At 38.0% G+C, this 26,716-nt stretch overlaps 1 protein-coding gene across 1 annotated transcript in view; it reads right to left on the bottom strand.

Annotated features, from left to right (window-relative positions):
* Positions 1-13,648: 13,648 nt before the first annotated feature.
* The window catches only part of PTH2R (parathyroid hormone 2 receptor), an 88,286-nt gene continuing 75,218 nt past the window's right edge, over positions 13,649-26,716 (bottom strand). Inside the window, exons 10-13 of the mRNA XM_004764282.2 lie at positions 24,772-24,866; positions 18,349-18,487; positions 16,328-16,369; positions 13,649-14,855 (exon numbers count right to left, since the gene is read on the bottom strand). Coding sequence (XP_004764339.2) covers positions 14,460-14,855; positions 16,328-16,369; positions 18,349-18,487; positions 24,772-24,866 — 672 coding nt within the window. The 3' untranslated portion in view covers positions 13,649-14,459. The remainder of the gene's footprint in view (positions 14,856-16,327; positions 16,370-18,348; positions 18,488-24,771; positions 24,867-26,716) is intronic.

Genomic DNA, 26,716 nt, shown 5'->3' with positions numbered 1-26,716 from the left:
TTTTTAGCAGCAATGTCCACAATAGCCAAACTATGGAAAGAACCTAGATGTCCATCAACAGATGAGTGGATAAAGAAGATTTGATATACATATGTATGTGTATATATATATACATACATATTTATATATATAATGAGTGTATTATATACAATGAATATATGTATACATATACAATGAAATACTATGCAAAGTTCAAAAAAAAAAAGAAATCTTGCCATTTGCAAAGACATGGATGGAACTAAAGGGTATTATGCTAAGGCGAAATAAGTCAATCAGAGAAAGACAATTATCATATGATCTCTCTGATATGAGGAATTTGAGAGGCAGGTTGAGGGGTCATGGGGGGCAGGGAGGGAAAAAATGAAACAAGATGGGGTTGGGAGTGAGACAAACCATAAAAACCTCTTAATCTGGGGAAACAAATTGAAGTTTGCTGGGGGGTAGAGCGGGAGGGATAGGGCGGCTAGGTTATGGACACTGCGGAGGGTATGTGTAATGGTGAGTGCTGTGAATTATGTAAGACTGATGATTCACAGATCTGTACCCCTGAAGTAAATAATACATTATATGTTAATTTTAAAAAAGTAAAAATAAAAATAAAGTAGAAAAGCCAAATTTCCCTATATCAAACTTTAAAATAATTGAATTCATAATTTAAAACATTTCCAGAAAGAGAAGTCCACATGCAGAGACTTTATTAGTAAATTCTACCAGACATTTAAGGAAAAAATAATGCCAAGCCTACACAAATTATTTCCAAAAATTGGAGAAAGAAGAAAGATTTCTTAACTAATTTAGCAAAACCAATATTGACCTGATTCCAAAACTAGACAAAAATAGTACAATAAAATAAAATAGGACAATAGTCCTCAAATTAATCTAGTTGCAAATATCCTTAAGAGCAAACTATAAAAATAATAATATATCATGACCAAAAACGTTTTTTCCCAGGAATGAAATATTGGTTTAACATTAGGTAATCTATTAACATAATTGAGTGCATTGAAAAATAATGTTATACATCTCATTTGAAATATTAAAAAAATTGACAAAATTTAATACTCTTTCATAATAAAAAGTCTCAGCAACCTAGAAGGAAACTTCCTCATCCTGACAAAGGACATCTATGAAAAACCTATAGTTTACACCATGCTCAATGATTAAAGAATGATCACTTTCCTTTTAAGATGAGGAACAATGCAGGGATGCCAGCTCTCACCACACTTATTCAACATTGCTCTTGAAGTCCTCACTACTACAATTAAGGGAGTAAAGGAAATAAAAGGAAAAAAATATTAAAAAGAATGAAGTAAAACTATCAGGATTCACAGCTCAAACGCTTGTGTAGAGACAATCCTTAAGAGTGTATAAAACAGCTAAACTCTTAAACATATATAATAATGTTGCAGGATACTAAGTTAATATTCAAACTGAGAATAAAATCCCTTTCTACAAGAAGTCTACCAATTTCCATTTGGAAATTTAAATTTTTTAATAGCCATTTACAATTACATTAAAGTATGAATGCTTAAGGATTAATTTAACAACATATATGTAAGAAACATATATACAAAACTATAAAAGATTAATGAGTAAAATCAAAGGTGATATAAATTTTTAAAAAGTTGATGTAAATAAATGTAGGCATATAACACATTGGTGAGTCAGAAGACAACCCTGTTAAGGTGTTAGTGCTACTCAAATTCATGTATACATTTAATCTCGGTCAAAATTTAAGCAGGCCTTTTTACATTAATTGAAAGCTGATCCTGAAATTTATATAACAGTGTAAAGGAATTAAAATAGCTGAAACAATTTTGGAAAAGAATAAAACTGGAGGATTAATATTCCCTGGTTTTCAGACTTATTATAAAGCTCAGAGTAAAACTTATTATTGTCAAAAGAGTAGACAGATTATAGATTGATTGAACAGAATACAGAGTACAGAAATAGACCCATGCCTAAATGGTCAATTGATTTTATTTTATAAGAGTAAGCTCCATAACCAACATGGGGTTCAAATTCATGACCCTGAAATCATGAGTCTCGTGTTCTACCGACTGAGCCAGCTAGGCATCCCTAGTCAATTGATTTTAGACAATTGTGACAAGGCAACTTCAATCAGGAATAGGATTTTGTTTTTCAGTAAATGGTGCTGTAACAGCTACATGTTTACATGGAGAAGAAAATAAACCCTGGATGTTTCCTCATCTCATACACAAATATGCACTTAGAATGGATCATAATTATCACACACCCTAACACATCTAGAAGAAAGAATAGGGAGAAAATCCCAGTGACCTTGCAGTAGGCAAAAAATTCTTAAGGCCACAAACCCCATTAAATCATTAAAAATATATATTTGACAAATTGCATTTCATCAAAATTGAAAACGTCTACTCTTCTAAAGATATCATTTAAGAAATGCAAAGGCAAGCACTGACAGAGAAAATATTCACAAAACCACAAATCTTTTATCTAGTAATGAGTTGTATACAGAATATATTAAGAACTCTTACAACTTGACAATTCAAAGACAAATAGCCTAATAAAAATGAGAAATAATATATGAACAGTTACTTCATAAAAGAAGATGTATGAATGGCCAATAAATATGAGAAAATATGGTCAGCATCACTCATCTTCATGAAAATGTTAATGAAAACTCCAGTGAGATAGTACTCTGTTTCCATTACAATGGCCCAAGTTAGAGTCTTTCATATATGCCTAGTGTGAGTATAAAATAATACAACAAAATTTGGAACACAGTTGAAGTTTCTTATAAATTTAAACATACACTTCACATACAACTAGAATTCCATTCCTAGGTACTTACCTAAGAGAAATAATACATGATCACACAAAGACTTATTTACATATGTAAATATCAGTTTCATTGGTAGTAGCTAAGAACTGGGATGTCTATCATGTCCATCAACAGATGAACTAATAAAAACAATGTATTACACATCCTTGTGATGGAATAGTACTCAGCAAGCTACTTCCACAACATGGATGAATGTCCAAAGCATTGTGCTGAATGAAAGAAATCAGCATGGTTTGTGATTACATGTATGTAAAACACCAGAAAGGCAAATCTAGTCTGTGGTGACTAAAAGATTAGTGGTTGTCTGGTCCCATGAGGGACAGGGTATTGAGTGGGAATGGCCACAAATTAAACCAGGTGATGAAAACATTCCTGAGTGTGGTGGTAGTACACAAGCATACGCTTTTGTCAAAACTCATTCTGCAGCATACCTAAAATATACATTTCATTCTAGATTAACACAACAAAGTCCTTTTTAAGGAAATAGAGTCACTAGGAAACAATGTGAGAAATGTGAATTCACATTTTGAAAAAGTCTGCTTTTGTTTACAGTCAGATGCAGACAGATGCTTTTACATAAAATGTTACAGGGCACATGGCTGACTCAGTTGGTGAAACTTATGACTCCTGATCTTGGGATTTTGAGTTTGAGCCCCACATTGGATGGAGAGATTACTTAAAAATAAAATATTTTACAAAAATAAAAATAAAATGTTGTTACCATCACAAGAGTATCATGTGGTGATAGTAACAATTTGGTCAGAAGGAAAAATAGGTTGTGGCAGTTCACTGGTAGTGCAGGAGGGGGTCAAGCTGACAGCCCAGCTTCCCCCACCACCAAGTCAAGACACAAGCAGAAACAGATGATACTAGCCACTCGGTCCTCTTACCTGGATTACTGTTGATAGGTCTTCCTAGGAAATGGCATATCTGTGTTTATCTTCATGTTTTCTATCTTAGGACACAGTTTTGATGCTTCCACAAACTCAACATCTATCAAACTTTAGCTTGTGTTTCACAGTTTACATAGTTGAATTTATAGGCTCTATTTCATGCTCAATTGCCTTTTGGAAAGTTACATACTATTTCTTTTGAACATCACAATTTTTCATTATAATGTTCATGATGTGCCATTCATTTTCTCATGCTTTCTACTAGAAACAAGAATAAAGGAGGTAGCATTTAGATAACAGGCCTGTTCATTAAATACATCATTTACATGAATATAACATTCCCAGTTATATAGCTGTATGCATACTACTTCCTTAAGACTTTTTTTTAAGAAACCTAAGGAAAGTTACATAATAAACAAGGGCAAGTAAGTTGAACTTAATTAAATTCACATTCATTTTGTGAATGTGAAACTAACTGAGTCGTTCTGTCTGTTAAGCATCTGCCTTTAGCTTAGGTCATGATCGCAGGGTCCTGAAACCAGGCCCCACATCAGGCTCCTTGCTCAGCAGGGAGTCTGCATCTCCCTCTCCTTTTCCCTCTCCTCCTGCTCCCCCTGCTTGTGCTCTCTTTCTCTTTCTCTCTCTGTTAAATAAATAAAATCTTTTTTTTAAATAAATGAATGAATGAATGAATGAATGAATGAATTTCTATTCCTTTTTCCACTTGGGCAATGGCTAGCTTGGTGTGACAGACTTGTCTCGGCATTCTGAATGATGACATGAAATGAGATGCGGTATGTCAGAGACTTCAGACCTTTCTAATGTTTGGAGCTGCCTCATGATTCTTCATCAGTTTGCCTTCAAATGTTATTTTCAAAATTACAAAATTATGCTGATTGAATGGCCCATGTCAATTAATCTTGCTTCAGTGTTTTATGTAAAGTAACAACTGATTAATATTTACCAGTGGAAGTAATCCTGTTTGCCTTTACCATTGCTTTTCTAATATTCTCTCTGATATTAATATATAAAGCATCTTCTAGTGGACTTCTGAAAAGGTAAACCTACTTTTTCTGAGTCTCTTCAATATGTTATATTTATGTGTGAATGCAAATTTCTCTAGTTATTTTTCATAATCTATCAGTATGCCTTTAAGTTTCCTTAAAAAATTTCTAGAATATCTTATAAACATATAATCTTCATGAGTACCATTAGAATAGTTTTAGATTCTTTACAGAATTCCTGGATTGATTGTTACAAACTTAAGGCAACCTTTTAAAAAGATATACATGTAAAACATTACATGGAGGGCGCCTGGGTGGCTCAGTGGATTAAGCTGCTGCCTTCGGCTCAGGTCATGATCTCAGGGTTCTGGGATCGAGTTCCGCATCGGGCTCTCTGCTCAGCGGGGAGCCTGCTTCCCTCCCTCTCTCTCTCTCTCTGTCTACTTGTGATTTCTCTCTGTCAAATAAATAAATCTTTAAAAAAAAAATTACATGGGTAAGCACGCATCACTAAGACCACCAGCAACAAATGATATGCCATATTTGATGCTCTTTGTACTATCTGATAGCACATAAATCTTCACATTAGAAAACTGCTTATGAGCCAGAGAGTGGAGATCTCAACTGCAAGGGAAGAGGTTTAGGTCTGAGAAGGTCACACAGAAGAGGTAATGGGATGTGGAGCAGGCACTACAGTGCTTGGTAAAGCCAGTGATGGATATGAGGAGACAGACCTCAAGTTTCAAATACTGAGCTGTTACTACAGAACAGAAAAGTGCATGAGATTCTAAGGCTCTGGGTGAAAAGAACTTTCAAACACTGTGAAGTCCTCTGAAACAGGAATTCTGAGTTACTCATCCCTTTATTTTTTGTATCTCCCACAGAACTTGGTACATAAAAGTCATGAGTATTAGTCAAATGCATGACTTATGAATGAAGTGGAAGTCCATCTGAGTTAAAAATAGGGGGTACTATTTATTCATGAGAGAGAGGTACACCAGGCTCAGCCCTCCAGTCACATTTCTCTTGCTCATTATCTTCAAATAATACTTTTTCATCATATCTTTAGAACACTCAGAGCTCTTCCTTGCTGAAGAATTTTGCCCTTGCTATGTGCCATCTCCCTCGAACATATTTCCATAGCTGGCTTTTTTGTCTCAACTCGGAAGCTACATCCTCAGATAAAGGCCTTCTATGACCTACTGTATCTTAAGCATCTCCCCCAACATTACTCTCTATCACATCACCCTATTCCTGTTCTTCTTAACAGCTAATTCAATCTGGAATTATCTTATCTGTGCAAGACTTCATTTATTTACAGACTGTGCTATCTTTTCCCAAAGAATACAATTTTCTTGAGAATAAAGATCCTGTCTATCTGTTCACTGCTTCACTCCCAGGTCTTTGGACACAACCTAGCACATGATAAATATTTGCTGAATGAATAAAATAAGCTTCTAAATAAAATGTGACTTTTTATATCAACATAACTCTGAGTTGAAAATGGCAGAAAAACCTCAACTTGAGGCAAAAAATAAATAAAATAAGGCATTGATTGGTTTCATCATTTAAGCGATCCCATACAAGGTAGAGGAATTGCTACCTAAAACAATGTCATCAGATGTACACATCAGCTTTATTTGCCTCTTCAGGGTTGGCTTTGTTTTTTCGTTGTCAAATTCTGCTTCAGGCACACATCTTAACAATCAGTCCAGGGAAGGAGAGAGCTTCTTTTTCCTGGGACCCCAGCATATTTCTGCCTGGTTATACCCTCATCACCAACCCAATAACTAGCCAGAGGAAAGAAATAAATTGCTTGATTGCAGCCTAACGGGTCCTACCTAAGACTTATAAGTGAGGTCAATCCCACCCAAATCACAAGACTGAGAATGAAGGAGGGGTGATTTCCTAAAGGAAACCTGGCATCTCATTACTAGAAAGAAAGAGAGCGGATGCTGGGCATCAAACACAAGATGCCTTCTACAGTATCATTCTTCTAATCCCTTAATTGGAATTAGTCACTGCTTGATTCAAACTTATCCCTTTTGTTTGGATGTTACTTAGTTTTACACAGTTCTGCTATTTCTGATCAGAATAAGGAAGACAGAAAGGAGTACAGAGGCTATGTTACTCAGTATTCCTTTGGTTGTTCATGAATATTTCTATAGCTTCTAATAGCTGGTTGCTACTCTGCCTGAATGCCCCATGGCTCTTTTCTTTGAGCTAGAAGCTGATAGATAATACTTGGGGGAAAATAAGTAAATTAAAATCTTAAAAAATTTTAAAAATACTTAGGGAAGTCTTGGTGGTATAGCCAGCAAAACTCTGGAAAATGCTTGCTCAGCAGGCAGGGAGGTAAACTTTTGTTGGGAGGTGCTGGGGGGAGACAGAGAGTAATGTCTCCGCATTAGACTTCTGATTCCATCCTCAGGCTACCTTGACTTACAGCGCTCTTGAATTCAGCACACCCAACTCTGGGATTGCAATACAACTCCAGGAGTTCAGCTGCTTTCCAACTCTCTTCAATGTAACAGAAATTCAACTAGAATAAAGATAGCATTCAAAAGACCAGGGCAGGGGGTTGGGGTTGGGAGAGAGAGAGACAGATCTCTGTTAACATGCTCTGGGGAAGTCAAGGTGAGAAGACTTCGGAAATGTCTTTGGTCAGCAAGAATCTGCTCTATGCCCTAGAGATGTGAAAAAAAGTTACACAAACTCATAGCTTCATATATTAAATGTGTTTTCCTACTCAGCCATTTAAATCTTGAATCAAAAGAACCCATAAGCTCCCAAAATGAAATGTGGTGTTGGAAAAGACTAGGGATCTAAGTAGGAGCTGACTCTTATTTTTTAAGTGCTAACACATTAAACTAACAGTCAGTGAGTGAAAAGGACATTTACCTTTTTCTTGGCTTCTGCACCATTTATAGATACTTCCACTGAGCAGTTTTTATAATAGTGAATAAGTGAAAACCCACATAAAATTTATCTTTAAATGCCATAAAGATGAGTAATCTAAAGTGTTCAAAGTCATCTTTGCAACAATACGTGGGCAAATTTTCCATGGTCTCATGAGGCAGCTTAAGAAGGAGTTAGATCACTATATCTCTAGCTATAGATTCCATCTAGAATTAAAAGAAGAGTTGAGAAGAAAATAATTTAAAAGTTATTTTTTCCTTTTGTTTAGATTTTATTTATTTATTTGACAGAGAGACACAGCAAGACAGGAAACACAGCAGGGGGAGTGGGAGAGGCAGAAGCAGGCTTCCAGCTAAACAGGGAGTCAGTCCAATGCGGGACTCGATCCTAGGACCCTGGAATCATGACCTGAGCCTAAAGCAGACACTTAACGATGACTGAGCAACCCAGGTACCGCAATATGCTATTTTTTTATTCTAACAGTCATAAAATTCTGGAAATAAAAATGCTTTTACCCAAAACTATAATCATGTTATTACTGGTTTTCACATTCTCATAATTGTTGGTAAGTTGTCATCACAGTAGTTAAAATAAATTCTTATTTATTCCCTGGTTGACTTGGCATAATATTAGTTTCCTGACAAAGAGAGTAAAAATGTCCATAGGCTTGAGAGAACAATCGAAGATCTTGGAGTCAAACTGAACTGGGCTCAAATCTGGATTCATTCCCTTCCATCGGAGCAAGTCATCTACCTTCTGATTATCTCTACATTTTTGAAATGGTGATAACTCCACAGTGTGTTATGAAGATTATATGATAAAATAAACAGAAAAGGCTGAATTCAGTTTCTATGTTATTCCTAAACTACTCACAGGGTGGGCCATCAGCCTAAAACTTCCCTAGCTGAGCAGGCAAGAGCTTTACCTAGAAAGACATAGGCAGAGCAGCCTAAAAAGAGACACAGATTGAAATCCTATTCATAAATCCAGATACTTAGTAATCCTTTAGAAAAGTTGAGAATGGCCTTTCCTGATAAATATTTATGTTTCTACAATGAAACAACCGCTGGCTTGAAAAAAAGTGAGTTTGGCAAATAGGCAACTTTCCTCCCTATAATACAGGCATCATATAAAATATGATAAACATTAGGGAAATAATTGATTTCCGTGAAGTAAGCAGGTAAATAACAATTATTCAGCATAATTCTAATGAGCCATTATAATTCTTTCCATATGGACCATCTATAGAAATCTCTGTATAGGTTTCTTTGGGTTCCATAACATAGTACCACAAAGTTAGTGGCTTAAAACAACACAAATTGATGGGTGCCCATGTGGTGCAGTTGGTTAAGAATACTACTTTTGGTTTCAGCTCGGGTCATGATCTCAGGGCCCTGGGATCAAGCACCATGTCTGACTCTGTGCTCAGCACAGACTGCTAAGGATTCCTCCTGCCTCTCCTACTTGTGCTCTCTCCTGCTGAAATAAATAAACACATCTCTTTTTAAAAACACACAAGTTGATTATTTTACAGTTCTGTAGGTTAGAAGTCCAATAAGGAGTATACTGGGCTAAAATCAAGGTGTCAGTAGGGTGGTACTTTACTCTTTCTGCGGGTTCTAAGGGAGAGTTATTTTCTTTGCCTTCTCCAGTTGCCTACTAGATTCCTCAGCTTATAGACCCTTCTGCCATCTTCATAGTCAGCAACAAGAGGTATTCCTTCTTACATTATGTCACTCTGACATCCTCCTCTGCCTCTCTCTTCTACTTTTAAGGATTTGGGGACTATGCAGGACCTACCCAGATAATCCACTGATTTTAAATTCAACTGATTAGCAATACTTAATTCCCTGTACAACCTAATTCCTCTTTGCCAGGTAACCCCACATAGTCACAGGTTCTGGGAATTAGTAGGCAAATATCTTTGGGGGAGGAAGGGTGGGCATTATTCTGCCTACGATAATCTGTAAGAAAGATCACCTGAATCACATACTATTACTCTCTGGCTGTAAATAATATGCTGCAACTCACACATACCTTATTCATTCTCTTCCAACAATTCAAAAACAGTGAAGTTCTTTCAGCAACTTTAGCTAAAGTGTTTCTAATTGGTTTAACAAGAGCAGAAAGAGACAATGTTCTGACAATACGAGTTATGTGACCAAGATCATTCCTGTTTATACCAGACAGTGGAATTCTATTTTCTCTGATATCAGGGTTTCTTTGGCTATAGGAAAAATAAAGTATCAAAATTCATACCCATGTCAACAAACCCTATATGGCTGTCTTCACACACCCCGTAACCTACCATACAATTCTGTCCTTTTTGCATCTAGAACTTGCTGTATCTCCAAAGAGAAAAATATCTGTTGTGTTAGCAATAAGTCAGAGCAATAAGTGAAGCATAGTGTGGTTGAGATCTGAAAGCACAGAAGCTATGGGATGAATTTTTTTCTTAATAAACTCATCTGAACAGAATATTTGTGATTTCAAGCCTAAATATCACTACACATAAAAATAGTGCATTGCAAAAAAAAAAAAAAAAATGAAAAATAAAAAATAAATTCTCGATTGCTTAACTTTATTAGAAAAATTAAAATTATATAGAATGTCACTCCACAAGAACATTTTATAAAACTATTGTTAAAGTTTTATATAAGTGCATTGTCTAGATCAAGAGATGTAAATTAAAGGGGCCTGGAGCCAAAGCAGGTAACAGAAATTAAGTGGATGAGGCCAATGGGCACTGGGTTTACTCGCACCTTTGTCGTCCCATCTGAAAGGGTCAGCCATCGTTCAGCTCTAACAGCTGATTTTTGGTTCATAAGATTGTCTGACATTTTTTAAATTGAGAAAAAATATAATTTTTATGTGGAAAACATTCATATTTTCAAGGCTGGCAACTTAACAATATGCTGCAATCTCTTGATAGAGCAATAAAACCCAGCCATGGACCAAATTTAGCTAATCACCCAGTAGTTTGCACTTCTGAATCTAGATCAGCCAATCCTTAATAACTACCTGATATTTTACTTGATAAAATTAAGAGTAGTATAACTTATTATTTAACTGGATGCAACCGTCAAAACCTGGAAGAAAAATTGCGTACACAGATGAGGTAAAAAACCTAAGCATGCACCTAAGGGGTTCTTTGTTCCTTACTGGGAATCAATTAATGCCTTATGTTTCGTTATGGCCCTAGGGCATAGTGTAGTATCTGTCAAATGACAGGTTTTAAGTAAATATTTGTTTAATTAATGAATAACTGAACTTTTGGAGCACCTAAGTTGCTCGGTGGGTTAAGCCTCTGCCTTCAGCTCAGGTCATGATCTCAGGGTCCTGGGATCGAGCCCCACATTGGGCTCTTTGCTCAGCAGGGACCCTACTTCCCCCCTCTCTCTGCCTGTCTCTCTGCCTACTCATGATCTCTCTCTGTGTCAAATAAATAAATAAAATATTTTTTAAAAAAAATAAATAACTGAACTTTTAAATTTTGATTACTCTAAAGATTATACTCATATTGTTAACATAAAGAATTAGTAACCTAACCTTAAAATATGAGGTTGGCTTAGAAAGCAAGAACACTCGGGGTGCCTGGGTGTCTCAGTTAGTTGGTCATTGGCCTCTTGATTTCAACTCAGATTATGATCTTGGGGTCATGAGATTAAGCCCCATGTTGTGTTCTATGATCAGCATGGAGCCTGCTTAGGATTTCCTCTCTCCCTCTCCCTCTGCCCTTTCCCCCACCTTACATGTGTGCACATACACATGCATGATCTCTCCAGAAAAAAGAAATAAAAGTAAGAACCCTTAAAATTTTCTATATTATCAAAAGATATATATTCTAACAGTTGTTGTGTTGTACTGACCAATAAGGTCTTATTTTTTTTTCCAGTGTTCCAAGATTCATTGTTTATGCACCACACCCAGTGCTCCATGCAATACGTGCCCTCCTTAATACCCACCATCAGGCTCACCTAACCCCCCATCCCTCTCCCCTCCAAAACCCTCAGTTTGTTTGTTTCTCAGAGTCCACAGTCTCTCATGGTTTGTCTCCCCCTCCAATTTCCCCCAATTCACTTTTCCTTTCCTTCTCCTAATGTCCTTCATGTTATTCCTTATGCTTCACAAGTGAAATCATATGATAATTGACTATCTTTGCTTGACTTATTTCACTCAGCATCATCTCTTCCAGTCCCATCCATGTTGATACAAAAGTTGGGTATTCATTCTTTCTGATGGAAGCATAATATTCCATTGTATATATGGACCATATCTTCTTTATCCATTTGTCTGTTGAGGACATCTTGGCTCTTTCCACCATTTAGCAATTGTGGCCATTGCTGCTATGAACTTTGGGGTACATATGACCCTTCTTTTCACTACATCTGTATCTTTGGGGTAAATCCCCAGAAGTGCAATTGCAGGGTCATAGGGTAGCTCTATTTTTAATTTCTTAAGGAATCTCCACACTGTTTTCCAAAGTGGCTTCACCAACTTGCATACCCACCAACAGTGTAAGAGGGTTCCCCATTCTCCACATCCTCTCCAACACTTGTTGTTTACTGTCTTGTTAATTTTGGCCATTCTAACTGGTGTAAGGTGGTATCTCAATGTGGTTTTAATTTGAACCTCCCTGATGGCTAGTGATGATAAACATTTTTTCATGTGTCTATTATCCATTTATATGTCTTTGGAGAAGTGTCTGTTCATGTATTCTGCCCATTTTTTTTTTTTTTTGACGTGATTATCTGTTTTTTGAGTGTTGAGTTTGGGGAGTTCTTTATAGATCTTGGATATCAACGCTTTGTCTGTAGTGTAAGGTCTTTTATAACATAATGGAGAAAAGCCAGATTTTAACTCGAAACTGTAATGTAACAACAACCCAAACCAAGTATTTGTATGAAAATTTTATGTTACAAAGTGCTTTCCATATGTGACTTCTCTTATCACCAGAACATTTCTCTAAAGTAAACAGATATTATCTTCATTTTAAATATAGAAAACTTGAACTACAAAGGAAGCTAAGTGATTTTATAAAGACTTGCAGAAAATTAGCAATAGAACTGAACTTAATCTTTCCACCCATGCTCTTTCTTTCCTGGTAAGGAGACAGCCTGCAGTGTGACAATAAAGCATAGAATCAAATTAATTAAATTTGTACAATGGCACCTTCCTAAACAGGATGGGAAGGAAATTACTACTGTGTGGCACAGGGAAGGAAGGCAAGAATGAGCATGGAAGGAAAGTATAATATTTTTCAAGATGGTGTGTAGACATCAGGGTACCTTATTCATCACGACACCGGTTGCATGTTGGTTAAATCATTCAGCACAATGAGATTGATCAGCTTGACCTGTGTTGTTTCACTTAGAAACAGATTGCTCTGTAATATATTCATTTCATATATATATATATATATATATGTATATATATATATATCTCTGTCTACCCCACTAGAGTGGAAACATCATGAAGGTCATAGTTAAAGAAATAATAAAAGTTCTTAAGCACTCTCTATGAGAAAAAACTAATTGAATATTTTCATTGGTTAATGAGAAACATATATATTGGTGATAGTGAAGCTAGTGGTTAAGAACACGGGACTTGAAGTCAGTAGATCTGTGTCACAAACCATGTTCCATCAAGGTCTAGCTGTGCAACTTTGGGCAAGTTACTCCACTTCTAGGAGTCACAACGCCATCTGTAAAGACAGTGACAGTGATAAAACTGAACCATAAGTCTGTAGTGAAAATTAAAGAAGTTAATGTTTGTAAGAAACCAGCAGGATGGTGGGTGTCTGATACGCACTCAATAAATGTTTCACTGCTACAACATACTGAAGGTTCAAATTCGGGAAAGTGCTACAGCTACATGCTGATCCCTGCAGTTTTGAAGAAGGAGCATTCGGTTGGTTCTCAGAAACAAAGTTAGATGCTGAGAGAAAATCTTTTAAAGTGACCCAAAATGTATTTTTAGAACAAACTTTTAATGTTAACATAATGGAGCAAAGCCAGATCCCACATGCCATTTGGAATATAATAATAGAACAAAGAAGAAAAAGGCACAGTGTGCCTATCACTACAAATTGATTACAAACAGAATCGGTTTGCAGACACAAGCTCACTGACAGAGAAAACCGGGTGGCATGTCAAGGTTTCCAGGAGCGAAGACCTGAGATTTGGCTGGTCACAGAGGAGACATTCAAAGGAAGGAATAGGTGCAATACTATCTTGATAATTTTCCTTGTTTCTAGAAATAAACATATTTCACCAATTTATTATCTTATCAAAGTCCAGCCTCCTTTTTATTTCCAGTGTGTACTTGTGCTTAGCTCTTTCATCGTTCAAGGTATGTCTTCAGATGCTAATTGCTCCTATGCACAAGCAATAGGAATGAAATTGTAGAAGTACATTAAAATGAGGAAAAGAGAATGTTGATTTCTTAAAAGGGAAAGGCCACAGATGGAATTATCTCTATCATACTTAAGTGATATTTTTATGAGAGAAAACTAGAGCCACGCAAGTGAAATGGTTTTCTACCCAAAAGTAGCAGGAAAAAATGAACAATCACAGAGCACGTACCACACCAACAATTTAGAAGAGGATTTAATGCCAAAATAAGGTAATACACTACTCCACTGACACCTCTCCTTCTGGGTCTTCACTATTTTTAGAATCCAATCCATGCAACCTGAAAACTTCGGGGAAGCCACACTTTGAACCCTGGATTTTCAGTTCTGCGGCTCAGGCAGAGCAAGGCCAACCAAACCAACACAACCAGAAGAATCGGCTCTTGGAAGCGGCAGGTGTTGACTCAGAGAACGTCCTCGGTTTCTCCTCTGCTTCCTTCCGGCTCTGGGTTCGATTCCAGCGGCCGGGGGGGCGCCGCCATCGGAATCTCCTCGCGCAGCCCCGCGTTCGCCTCCGGGGTCTCCTCAGGGATCAGGTGTGGCGGGCAGTCCTGCTCCGAGCTGCTCCAGACGTAGCCGGGTAACGTCACGTGGCAGTCGGGCTGGCGGCCGGCTGTCCGCGGGGGTTTGCCGGAGAGGAGCACCAGGCGAGCGCGGGCTGCCCCCTGCGACTGGCTGCTGGTGCTGTGGGTCAACGTGGTGAGCACCGAGCCGTACCTGTGGCCGCCGCAGGGGGGCGTCCTTTTCCAGTCGATGGAGAGGCTCCACCGGCTCCACAACTTCTTCACCTCAGACTGAACCTACGTCGCAGGAAACACGGTGCGTCAGAAACCGTCAGGGAGACCCGGAGCCCTGGCACTTGACGTGGACGTTTGCCCGTCAGCGACGGTCACCACTGAGTTTCCACCCTGGGTGCCAGCGACTTGACGTACATAGTGTCTCTCGACTTTGAAAAACCTCGGAGATAGGTACGCGACCAGAGAGGAGCAAGCGCCGGCTTTGAGGAAGGTGAAGGGACTTAACCCAAGATCAGTATTTTAATAGAATTTCAAGTGCAGCCCATAGAAGCGTCTGACGTGGGGAGCCTGCGTGGCTCGGGCAGGTAAGCGTCAGACTCTTGATTTCATTTCAGGTCATGATCTCAGGGTCCTGGGATAGAGCCCCCTGGCCTGGGCGCTCAGCAGGGGTCTGTTCAGGGATTCTCTCCTTCTCCCGCTGCCCCTACTCCACCCTACTTGATACTGGTCTCTCTCTCAAATCAATAAGAAAGAAAAGAAAAGAAGAGAAGAGAAGAGAAAAGAAAAAGAAAGAAGAGAGAAAAGAAAGAAGAGAGAAAGGAAAAAGAAAGAGAAAAAGAGAGAGAGAGGAAGGAAGAAGAAAGAAAGAAAGAAAGAAAGAAAGAAAGAAAGAAAGAAAGAAAGAAAGAAAGAAAGAAAGAAAGAAAGAAAGAAAGAAAAAGACAAACATCTGACTTGTGGGAGAGGGAAAAGAGGCTTATGGGTTGGAAGAGAAGGAGAGAGACATCGTGCCAGCTGAGGCTGAAGAATGGCATGGAATTTACTCAACCTGAAATGTAATACTATCCCTTTTGCATAAGCATCCTGAAGGAGGAAAATATGGGGAAGAAACTTATACCATGAAAAGCAAGCACGCAAATGCATTGCTAATGGGGTGGGGCGCTTGCTTCCAACCTGTGGTTGAAGATTCTATTCTACTGCTATTGCCATTTACCAAAAAGGAGCTTATCTGGAAGTTCTGTGGAAAACAGTAGAAATCGGGTTAGCTGGTGTCACCTGAAAAAACAGTAGGGCTACTTCTCCCCAGCCAACCCCTAAATGAACTGAAAGCGTCCCATAACCATTGTATAGTTATAAATATATCAAAATATTCTTTCTTGTCTCAAGGAAACTTTTTTTGTTATTTCCTATTGAACTTGAAATTAAATATCAGTTTAAGTATTGACTGGAATACAAAATTCACTGTCCTTCCAAGTATCAGTTTACACTCTAACAAGTTGGTATTTTGCTATCAGTTTCCAACTGAATTGACATTGAAAAGTGCTAGAAGAGAAAGACTCTAGCTTATTTACATTAATTCTTGCTTTCCTCAAAATCATTTATGATTGAAATATCTCCTTTCTCCCTATTCATTTTTTCCTGTAGCTCCTGGGAATCCTAAAGAGATTAGGTCACACTGTGATAGCCATTTCCAAGCTTACTTGGAGCTAGAGCTGTGGGATATGGGACGGGGGTGGGGGGTCCTTCAAACCTACCTCTCCATTGCAGTAGCAGTAGATGATAGACACAAAGAATCCCTGGGGAACAGAAGAGAAGGTTAGCATGCTGACAACTCATGATGTCCACAGCACTCAGGCACCTTGGATCACAATACATACATTGAAAAACTGGGTTGTGTTTTGCTTCCTTCAGAAAATTTTATTAATCTTTAAGTTTACATTATATTTGTCTGAGATCCTTCCTTGGTCTCAGCTGAACCAAACAAAGTAACGGGATAAAACACTCTAAGACACACAAATAACTGATTTCTTGTTGGAGGCCACGGCATGGTTGCAGTCGAGGACCAAACCAGGACCTGACTTATGTCTCTTTTAAAGTCCAGACACCTTGACAAGGGGTTAAGGATGGGAAAGTTGAGTAACACTGAGAAAGGGTCTGTGCTATGTATCGTGTGCTCGCCTATGTGACTTCCCACACACTCCCCCTACAGAAGGGAACAATGTGGTCAGGGTCATGAATTCCTAGTTGGTCCTTGTTGTTCCTGTGCTTCCCATAACCCACTCCCTGGTTGATTGTCTTGCATCAATAGTAGCTAATGGCATTAGCCGTGACTACGTGACTACCTGGCATCACGAGGTTTGCTTGTAGTTAATGTAAACTTGTTATAGAAACCTGCGGTCATCTGACTAGATACTGATGTATTACTCCTTCCATTGTGGTCTGCCTTATAAATGCTTGTAAGATGTGGAATAAAATCGGCCCTGTTGGACATCATCCTCAGTGCTCCTCCTGCCCCCATCTCTTTGTCTCTTAATTTCTTTTCACCATCCTCTTACCCTCACGTTCCTGGTCGATTTGTCGCGCCGGCCGCAACAACTTCTATTATATGAGCTTTATTTATGTTGTCACTCAAGGATTACAGAATATCCCCTGGTTGGTAAGAGATATTTATACACTGCGAATGCTGGAAACTACAGACATAGGCTATTATATGGTAAAAAGACAAAGAAACTTTTTGTTTCTCATTCAAAAATATTTATTGAGCTTCTACAGGGCAAACTGCTCAGCATGCCAGGAATAAACGAGTCAATCAAGACAGAGAAGGTCCCTGTTCCCTTAGAGCTACATTCTAAAAGGAAATATGGATGATGGATAAAATATAAACGACTAGCCACACTAGAAAAGTGTAAAATAATAAGAGCTATGCAGGCCAAACAAGTGGCGTGAAAGAGAATGGAAATGAATGGGGAACTAAATGAAGACCCGAGTTGAAGAGATGGCATTTAAGCTGGTTTGAGTGACAAGAAGAAGGCTTGTGAATATCAGCAGGGAGCACCTTCCAGACAGAGCAAACAGTAACTCTGAGCCCCTGAGACAGGAATGAGCTCAAGGAACAGAAAGTGTGGAAGTGCTAGTGGGGCTCAAACTTAGCCGGTGACTGGGAACATGACGGCACGCAACGTCACAGTTGGACAGGATCCCTGTCACAGAGGGCTGTGCATGGCAACAAATGGCATTTGGATCTTATTCTGAGTGCAGTGGGAATCTCTGGGTACTTCTGGTAGATAACGGACATGATCAAATTTACTTTTAAGATCCTTCAGACCCTTGTATGGAGACTAGATTAAAGGCAGCCATGGGAGGCAGCGAGTAGCCAGGAGGAGAAGAACGGTGTCCACAGAAAGCCATGTGAGAGATGATGGCAATCATATTTTCAAATGAGATAAAAGGGAAAGAAGCTACTTTTTAATTTTCTCTCCCTCTTCCCTGTCTGCTTTTTCATTGTCTTTCATTTACTTTCTATATACACATGCTACTCTGTACACATTACATAGTCTACAACAATACGATTTCTTGTCTCACTGCCCAGGCGTGTTTGTGAGATGCAGCTCCTGCTCTGGTCAGAAGTTAAAAGCACAGACTCCAGAGAATAATGCCTTTTCATGGCCCTGTGGGGACAAGTCCCTGAAAGCCCAACAGAGGGGCAGAGAACAAAGTTGCAAAGGGGGAATAAAAGCAAAATGCAAGAACCACATTACTAGCTGGCACCCTCTACCTGAAAGGAGTTGAAGAAGAGCTCACAGTGCATCCGGACCTCCCAGCCCAGCCCCGTGAAGGAGTGGGGCAGGCACAGGAACACGATGTAGTGCACTCCAAAGACCAGCACAAGGACCAGGGTTGATTTGGCGAGTTTCCTGAAAGAGAATACCAAGCCCTTATATTCATCAACTTCCAGTGCCTGTCAATAGAGACAGCTTGCTGGGGAAAAAGCAAAGCTTACTAGAGCTAAGGGGGGCTGCATTTTTTCCATCTCTTTCGACCCCATGGCTTCTGCTCGCCTTTATTCCCCTCCCTCCTCCTCCTGCCCTTTTATACTAAATCAAGTCACTTATTCTCATGTCCCAAGATTATTATCCCTTCAATCTTTCTAATCCCATTTCCACTCCTCTGGCATAGGATGCTAGTTTCATAAAGCCATGAAAAGCCCTTTTTCTCTGCCCTAAGTTTATTTTAACATCTATGTTTGGGACTTAAAACAAGTATTACCTCCATCCTTGTTAACTGTCTTTACCTTCATAGAGTACATTTCTTCATTTTAAAATTAACTACCCCCTAAATTCTTCTTACATTTGGATCTGCATTAATCATTTTGTATTTTCTTATAAGCTGCATGTAGTCAGTAGTTCCTACTTTTCTAAATATCCTCTGTCAAATATCCTACAAAATATCTACAGTTCTAGGTTTTGGACTCTTTTTTTTTTTTTTTTTTGCATGCTAAGCAATTTGACTTTATTTCCCATAACTACCTCTTCACATACATTTTCTTGTGTAACTGGAGGAACCCCAGGTTTCCAAGATGTTGGTTGATTCTAAAATGGCCCCCAATGATCCCTATCTGGTATTTACATTCTTGTTAGTCCTGTCTCCTTGAGTGTGGGCAAAGACCAGGAACTTGCTTCTAACTGATCAATTTCAGCCAAAATGATGAGCTGTCACTTCTGTGATTACTTTTCATAAGAGTATAACTTTCATTTTGCTAGTAAAAATGAAAGTTTATTTTGCTAGTAAAAAAAAAAAAAAAAGAGAGAGAGAATTTACTAGCAAACTCTCTCCTTTGTTTGGTTCAAGGAAGCAAGTAACCATGTTGTGAGCTACTCTGCTGAATGGGAGAGATGGCAAGGAGAGGTGGCATCGGCCAACAGCCCGCAAGAAACTGAATCCTGTCAACAATATACTTGGCTATGGATTCCTGAAAGTGGATTCTTCCCCAGTCTTGGGATAAGACTGCAGTCCTGACAGCCGTCCTGACTGCCATATCAGCTGAGTCTTGTAAGAGATTCTGAAGCAGGAGACCCAGCCAAAGCATGTCCAGACTCCTGATCTAAAGAAACAGTCAAATAGCAAGTGTGTTGGTAAGCCACAGATATTTGCAGCAATCCATTTGCACAGCACACAACTGATACACCCAAGCACATCATGTGTTTCTGTTGTACTTTTTATCCAAGAAATAGCCAAATCTGGTCGATTCTTTATTTCTCAAATATTCCCTTCTTTACAAATCATTGATACCTCAGTAATCTCAAACAACTGCAACCTTCTCCCTCTCTCACTAGTCTTACCTCCAGCTACTTTTCTTCCTTCTTTCCTACCTCGCTGCCCTCCTTCCTTCCTTATGTACTTATAAACTTACTTAGTTCTCTTCTTGGAAATAACCAGTATGAGTGAAGCCAAACAGAACTGGATTCAGGTTCCAGATTTGCCATTAACTTCTTGAGTGACTGTAATTCAGCTTTCTTTTCTCTAAAATGAGGGAACAGGGCCCAGAAGTTTATAAGAGCTCCACAGTCTAATGCTTTCATAGGGAGGATCATCTTCCAGACACATCCATTTTCCTACTATAACCATCTTTCTAGGTCCTGCGGGAGCTGGGTATCCCACAGAACCGTACTAAAATGCCTAAATTGGGCATTTGGAGTTGCACACCTGCCCCATCCCATTCTCCTCTGCCTCTTGTATCTCTCACTAGTGCCCAGGCCTTCTGCTCTTCTTGGCTCAGAGCTATCCGCTCTGCCTCACACCCAGTTTCCCTGGTGGTCTAGGGGCTTTCTCCTATGGTGCTCTAGTCCCACACTTCCTACCTTGACTCACCCATAGTCTACTTAATTTGAAAATTCTACCTAAAGTCTGTTTCATTCAAGGCAGCATCCCTGATAAGACAATGGATTTCTCTGACCTAACTCCTTCTCTCAACTTTCGGAGGCTCCTCCTAAACCCGCCTAGTGACTATCCTCTTCACATCACTGCCTATATGAGCAAGACACTGTGAGTATCTTTATGATGCTGTAATTCACTCTAATCATATAAAGGGGAACATACTTGCAGAATTTTAGAAGTCTTGGTTAACATCAATCTGAAAAAACAAAAACAAACAAAAACCACCCTACACTTCTTCCTTTAAGATGAATGGATAAATCCCCCTGGAGACTATTCTCAAAATCAAGCTAACTTTAATTGCTACTATTGTGTGTGCCTAGGAGCCAAAAACTAGGCTAAAACAAAAAGAAAAACAACAACAACAACAAAAAGAAAGAAAGAAAAGAAAAGGGAGGGGACAGCGGGAGGGAAGAAGCAAGGGAGAAAGAAGTAAAACACATTGTGAAAAAATCACAAATGAAAAGTTTACAGAGAGTTTGGTTCAATGCAGAGTAAGAAAAAGCTATCAGACTAAAATTTATTGGGAATCCTGCTAGCTCAGCCGTCTGGGTTTTCTCTCTCCCTTTATCTGTAACTAGGCTCTTTTATAAAAACTCTGTAGAGATAAAAGTGAACTTGTAGAAAACCAAAATTGAATTCATTTTCTATTGCTATGAAACAAATCACCACAAATTTAGTGGCTTAAACCAATATCTATTTTGTCTCTCTCGGTTTCTAAGAGGTCCCCCAGATCTTAACCACAGACCTTCACAACATGTCAGATTACTTCTTCAAAGCCTGCAAGACAATCTCTCTCCGGACTGCCAGTCACAGGAGTGACTACCCCATCACCTTTCCAATATAATGTAACCTAATCAAGGGAGAGTTTATCCCATCACAGGTCTTGCTCAAGAAGGTGTGTGAAGGATGAGGATTATATATGGCATATACACCAGAGGTAGTAATCTTCTGGGGGGCGTGGGTTCATCTTAGAAATCTGCCCTCCACAACAGTGCAAATAAGTTCTGTCCATAGAAATGCAATTTGTGTTCAATGCAATGCCACTAATTACAGCCCTGTGGGTGTTAATAATTTATTATTTGCATCCATTTGTAAATTCATTTTAACATTCATAATTCTCTGTTAAACATGTGTAATGCCTTACCATTTCCCCCATTAATGAATGAAATAAAATCTTTGAGGTGTGTTCATTTATGATTACATCCTCTTTTAAAATTTATCCTTCAATGACAGTGAACAAGTTGGAAGCAGAGGCATGTGCCTGGCCAATGTATACATGGGTCATCTATCTGTCTGTTCATTTATAAAGATGGATTTTTCCACGGACATCAAATCAGGCAGCCATCCTAGGCACTGATTTGCTTGGTGTCCATCTGGCCATTCATGCACATTATACATCTTTGCAGCCTGGCTCTCTGAAAAGGTACAGCTGTCTAATGAAATGATCAGCGGTGCACCAGCTGAAGTAGCCTTCTGGCTTGCTGGAGACACGGTTGTGGCTCTGCAGCCAAGAGCAAAGCCATGGGAGGAATATAAAGGAATCAAACAGTGTGTAGGACTCAGCATCCTACTTAGAAAACAGATACCCAATTCTTGCACTCTCTCTCTCTCCAGGTGAAAAGTGCTGGAAATTTTCTACTATTCTATTAAGAGTCAACTTAGCTTTTTTTTTTTTTAAAAAAAAAAACAGTACTTACCCTAAGCCTCTTTCAATCCCTCTTGAGCTTAATTAATCTTTCCTTTTTTTCTATACACATAACACTTTGGAAGTGCATTTCTACTAGCACTGTCCTCATTTTAATTAAATCAATATCTATCTCTCTCTCTCTCAAATTTTTTTCACAGGCAGAAACCATGTCTTCTTAACTTTGAATCTCTTGCATGGCACAAGAGCGGTACTCGGTCAATGAAGCTGTTGGCTATCACGCTCCTGTCATTTCCTGTACTGGTTGCCTTCTTTTATTCTGCCAACCATGTGAGAGAGCCATTATTCTCCTATGTCCAGATAAGGATAGAGGCTCAGAAAAGGAAAGTATTCACCCGAAGTTAGACAATGAGTAGAGGATTCAACCTTAAAATCTGTCCTCTTTACTATCATATTGCATAATAAACACTGATTGCATTTATTCCAAAAATAATAAATACGATTTTTGTCTAATGTTGAATAGAAAGTCAAATTTGCCAAAATATTCAAGTGTTCTTTTCCACTGAATTTTGCATTTTTCATATCTCGTGTTCTTCCAGTCCTGGCAATCTTCTCTTAAGGGGATTGAGTTGTAATATAAAAAAGAATGAAAAGCATTAGCCCTATTGTCATATCTGATAGATTATTTAATTTTCTACACAATTTGAAAAATCCTTCTTGTTTTAAAATAACTAATTTGAACTACAGATACGTAGAATGTCACTTTTGAGGGAAACTGGGTAAAAGATATATGTTATATATTACATACATATATATATTATTTTTACAACTCTGTATTACTTGTATGTTTTATTTTTTACCTCTGTATTACTTTTATAACTGCATATAATTCTGCAGTTATCTCAAAATAAACAGTTTCTTACAAGCTGACTGTATTATTTCATTTCAGTATTTTTGTTAAGATTTTATTTATTTGAAAGAAAGAGAGCAAGAGACAGAAGGAACAGTGGGAGATCTAAAACTCAGAAACTAAATACTGAATTCTCAAATCATTGCCAAGTAAGTAACCACATGTTTCTCTCCAAAAAGAAAGACGAAGTCATTCCTCACCATCTTATCTGTAACTTTGAAGATTATTAAGAATTTAAATATGTTTCAGCTACTTTAAAAAAATGTATTTGGCAGGAAAATACTTTCCTTGACTACTCTTAGCCTAGACCCTGTTCAAATTAATGGCTCCAAAATTTAAAAATTTCCAGGCCCCAATTATTTAAAATTTATCCTGAATTTATCCTGAATTCTAAATAGTAAATCATTTTAATCTTTGATAAATGTTTCTCTTCCGTTATTTTGAGAAATAATCTCCTATGAGTGAACTCAAAGTATTGTCTATTCTATTTTTTACAATAATTCACCCTTTGTTCTCTCCAGAGTTTCTCAAATCTCTTGGGAAACTTTTAACTGAAAGTACAAGTTCACATCATTCAGAACTAGAGAAATAGGAGCTTTTATTCAGGGCTAGAAAAATAAACAACTTTCAGAAACCTTTGTACTGTTCCACTTTACGGAAAAGAATGGAAAGCTATTTACGTTTTCCATTGTTCTATCATCCCTTGGCCTTTGTCTTCATCAATGGGATGTGACATGAGACATGCTAGGAATATAGCAAAGGGCCATCACTGGAAACTCTCAAGCACAATTTATAACACTACCGCTAACAGCACATTACAAACGGCTGAAGTCTACAGCTGCTGATTTGTTCATACTCTACAGCCTATTCCAGACTCCAGTCCACACCCAGCATCTTTTCTTCCTGACAGTGAATGTTACCTAAACAGTAGAGGGAAATGACTCAACAAAGGGCTTTGAGAACATTTGTGACACAGGACCAAAATGCTGACTATGGTTTCTTCCTTTCTGTGTCTCAGATAGCATTTCCTAACAAACCAAGACAAAAAGAAATAGATATTTATGAAGATCAATTCCACCAGAAGATCAAATCCACCAGACTACTGGATATGTATATCTAGTTGGGTAGAGGCTGCTGTTATTCAGAACTCCCAAAATGATCATTGGAAAAAGTTGACACACCCTTAACATAGTTCAATAATGATTATAAACACTCAATTTTCCCCTTTCTTCTTGAAAGACTGAAAAACAGACCTCACTCAATCAGTACATTTGAAAGTTCTTAAAGATTTACATTCAGTAGAGGCCACTCTGATGGACCAATTGGGATCAATACAGCAAACCCAAGTTCTTGATATTTTCAGTTATGATATATTATTTTAAGAACACAGATAAAATTGTCTGCCAAGATCATCAACAAGAGATTTTCTAGGAAGTTACACAGTTTATGGGAAAATTCCAATATGCTAAGAACAGATTAAAAATTTATATTAATTAATACTTAAAACTTAAACACATTAGGAAGGTTTTGGGTTATTTAAATTTTCCTAAAATACATATACTCTCCTGATAAATTGCACAATTAAACCAAATGAAAATTAATATGCATAAATTTATCTCTCAGAGACATTTCAGATCAATCAATATCTGTTCTTTACTCTAAATGGTAACACAAATATTTCCTCTGGTGCATACCTGTCCTGCAATTACCTGTATTGTTTTCTTGTGTCATGCCCAACTGCATTGGTCTCCCAGATTTTGGTAGCCAGAACTCTAACAGTATTCAGAAACAGAATAAAATTCAGCTGAAAGAGAAGGTAATATTGAAAATCATTATTAAGGGAGTCTTCAAGATTATAAAAGTCTTCAAGATTATAAAAATTTACATAAATTAAACTTCTTTGTATTCAAAAACTGAAAATTACTTATTCCACAAATGTGAATGAGGGACCCTGAGATAAGATATCAGATAGTTAGTGATTCATGAGTTGCCCTCGTGAAAACATAGAGATAAAAAGTCTCAATAGCACTGAATGGAAATACCAGAGGACGATCTGCCAGAATGAATAGGGAACTTCCAATCGAAAGTTAGGATAAAGTCCTGTGGCAGACTGGCAGGATAAAGGATAACAGTTATTATGTAAATATAACTAACTGCCCTTTTTGAAGTTAATTTCCCAGCTTCTGTGTCTATTTTAGGGAGAGGAATAGTAGAGTTGTTTGGGGGATGGTGTCCCTCTTGGAACATGAGAAGTATAGGGTGTTGCCTTAAAAGATCAGTTAATAAAATATACCCATGTACACACACACTGATAGCTCCTACACCAGTTGGGTAAAATTCCGAATAATTACTCTGAATAATTTAGGGAAGTAGAGAATAAAGGTGAATTAGGAACTAAGTTATCAACTACTTATTTACTATTCTAAGTGTATGAGGTGAATTGACTCTTAGTCGTCACAACAGTTCCATGAGATAGGCACCTCATTGTCCCCATTTTGTGGGTAAAGAACCTGAGTAACAGCTTCCACAAATTATCCCTGACCACACAGCCAGCAAGCAGCAGTGCCCTGAAGCCTGTGCGACCTGGATAATGGAGAGTGGGGACTCCACCATAACATCATGCTGCACATAAAACAGAGTTGAGTTATAGCAGATTGAGATGAAGACAGAAATTTCTTAAAGAGCAGGATGGATTAAGAAAAGATTGTAAAGACTCTAAAATAAATCAAGTTTTAAAATCAATATCAGAAACAGCAAACAGTAGATCTAACAAAGCAGAAGAACACATTGAGCCATGTAGAAGACCACTGAAGACTCTTCCCAAATGGGGGGATAAAGAACAAAGACCCATATGACGAGGGGAGAGATGTTTACACGTATGACATGGAATTGAGAGTCATCGTGCAGATTTATTTCTCTCTCTGTAGAAAAGATTATGATAAATTGAAGGAATCAATAAAAATATGAGAGGAAAATTCCTTTGCTAAAGGAAGATCTGAGTCTATAAATGACCTTACACACTGGGCAAATGGAATGAAAAAAACAAGACCAAGTGGAAACTTCTGGTGAGATTGTTAAATTTCATTTTAAAAGGTGTAGAAATAATGCTAGAGAAAATTATTTAGAGAGTCCTTGTATCTCTCATGTGCACTTCCTCTAAAATTTTGCTTAAAGGTCTACTTCAGGCAAAGTACAGATAAAACAAAGATATAGGAAACTGAGAAGGTGAAGAAAGTGACCCCTCCCTAAGCATGAAAACTAGTCACACATTGAATAAATTTTATGCAAATATGGTTTTTAAATAATGCACACATAAACATGAGATTCTTTCTCAATTAAAAATTTAAAGATGCAATCAAAGTGAACCACAAATGAATCAAAACAAAGAACTCAAAATTTAAGTTTTGAAACCTCTGGCCCTTCAGGCTATCTCAGAGACTTTGTTCCTGGAGTCTCCTTTGCATGGATCATTCTTCTACTTCCTCTGCTCTCCTTTCCTTACTAGGTTAGCTCACTCAGGTTTCAGGCTGAATGTCAGCTTTTCTCAGAAGCTGTTCCAGCCCTACCACAGCACTTGTCATATTTAAATCTTCACCTCACCGACTCTGCTTAACCTTCATGAGAATTGGTGTCTTTTTTTTCTCAGTCAGATTT

Source organism: Mustela putorius, unplaced genomic scaffold, assembly GCF_011764305.1.
Source record: "Mustela putorius furo isolate JIRA1106 unplaced genomic scaffold, ASM1176430v1.1 tig00000275_pilon_pilon_pilon, whole genome shotgun sequence".
Taxonomy (NCBI): Eukaryota; Metazoa; Chordata; class Mammalia; order Carnivora; family Mustelidae; genus Mustela; species Mustela putorius.
Note: the sequence above shows the minus strand (reverse complement) of the source record. Positions and strands in the feature narration are given on the sequence as shown.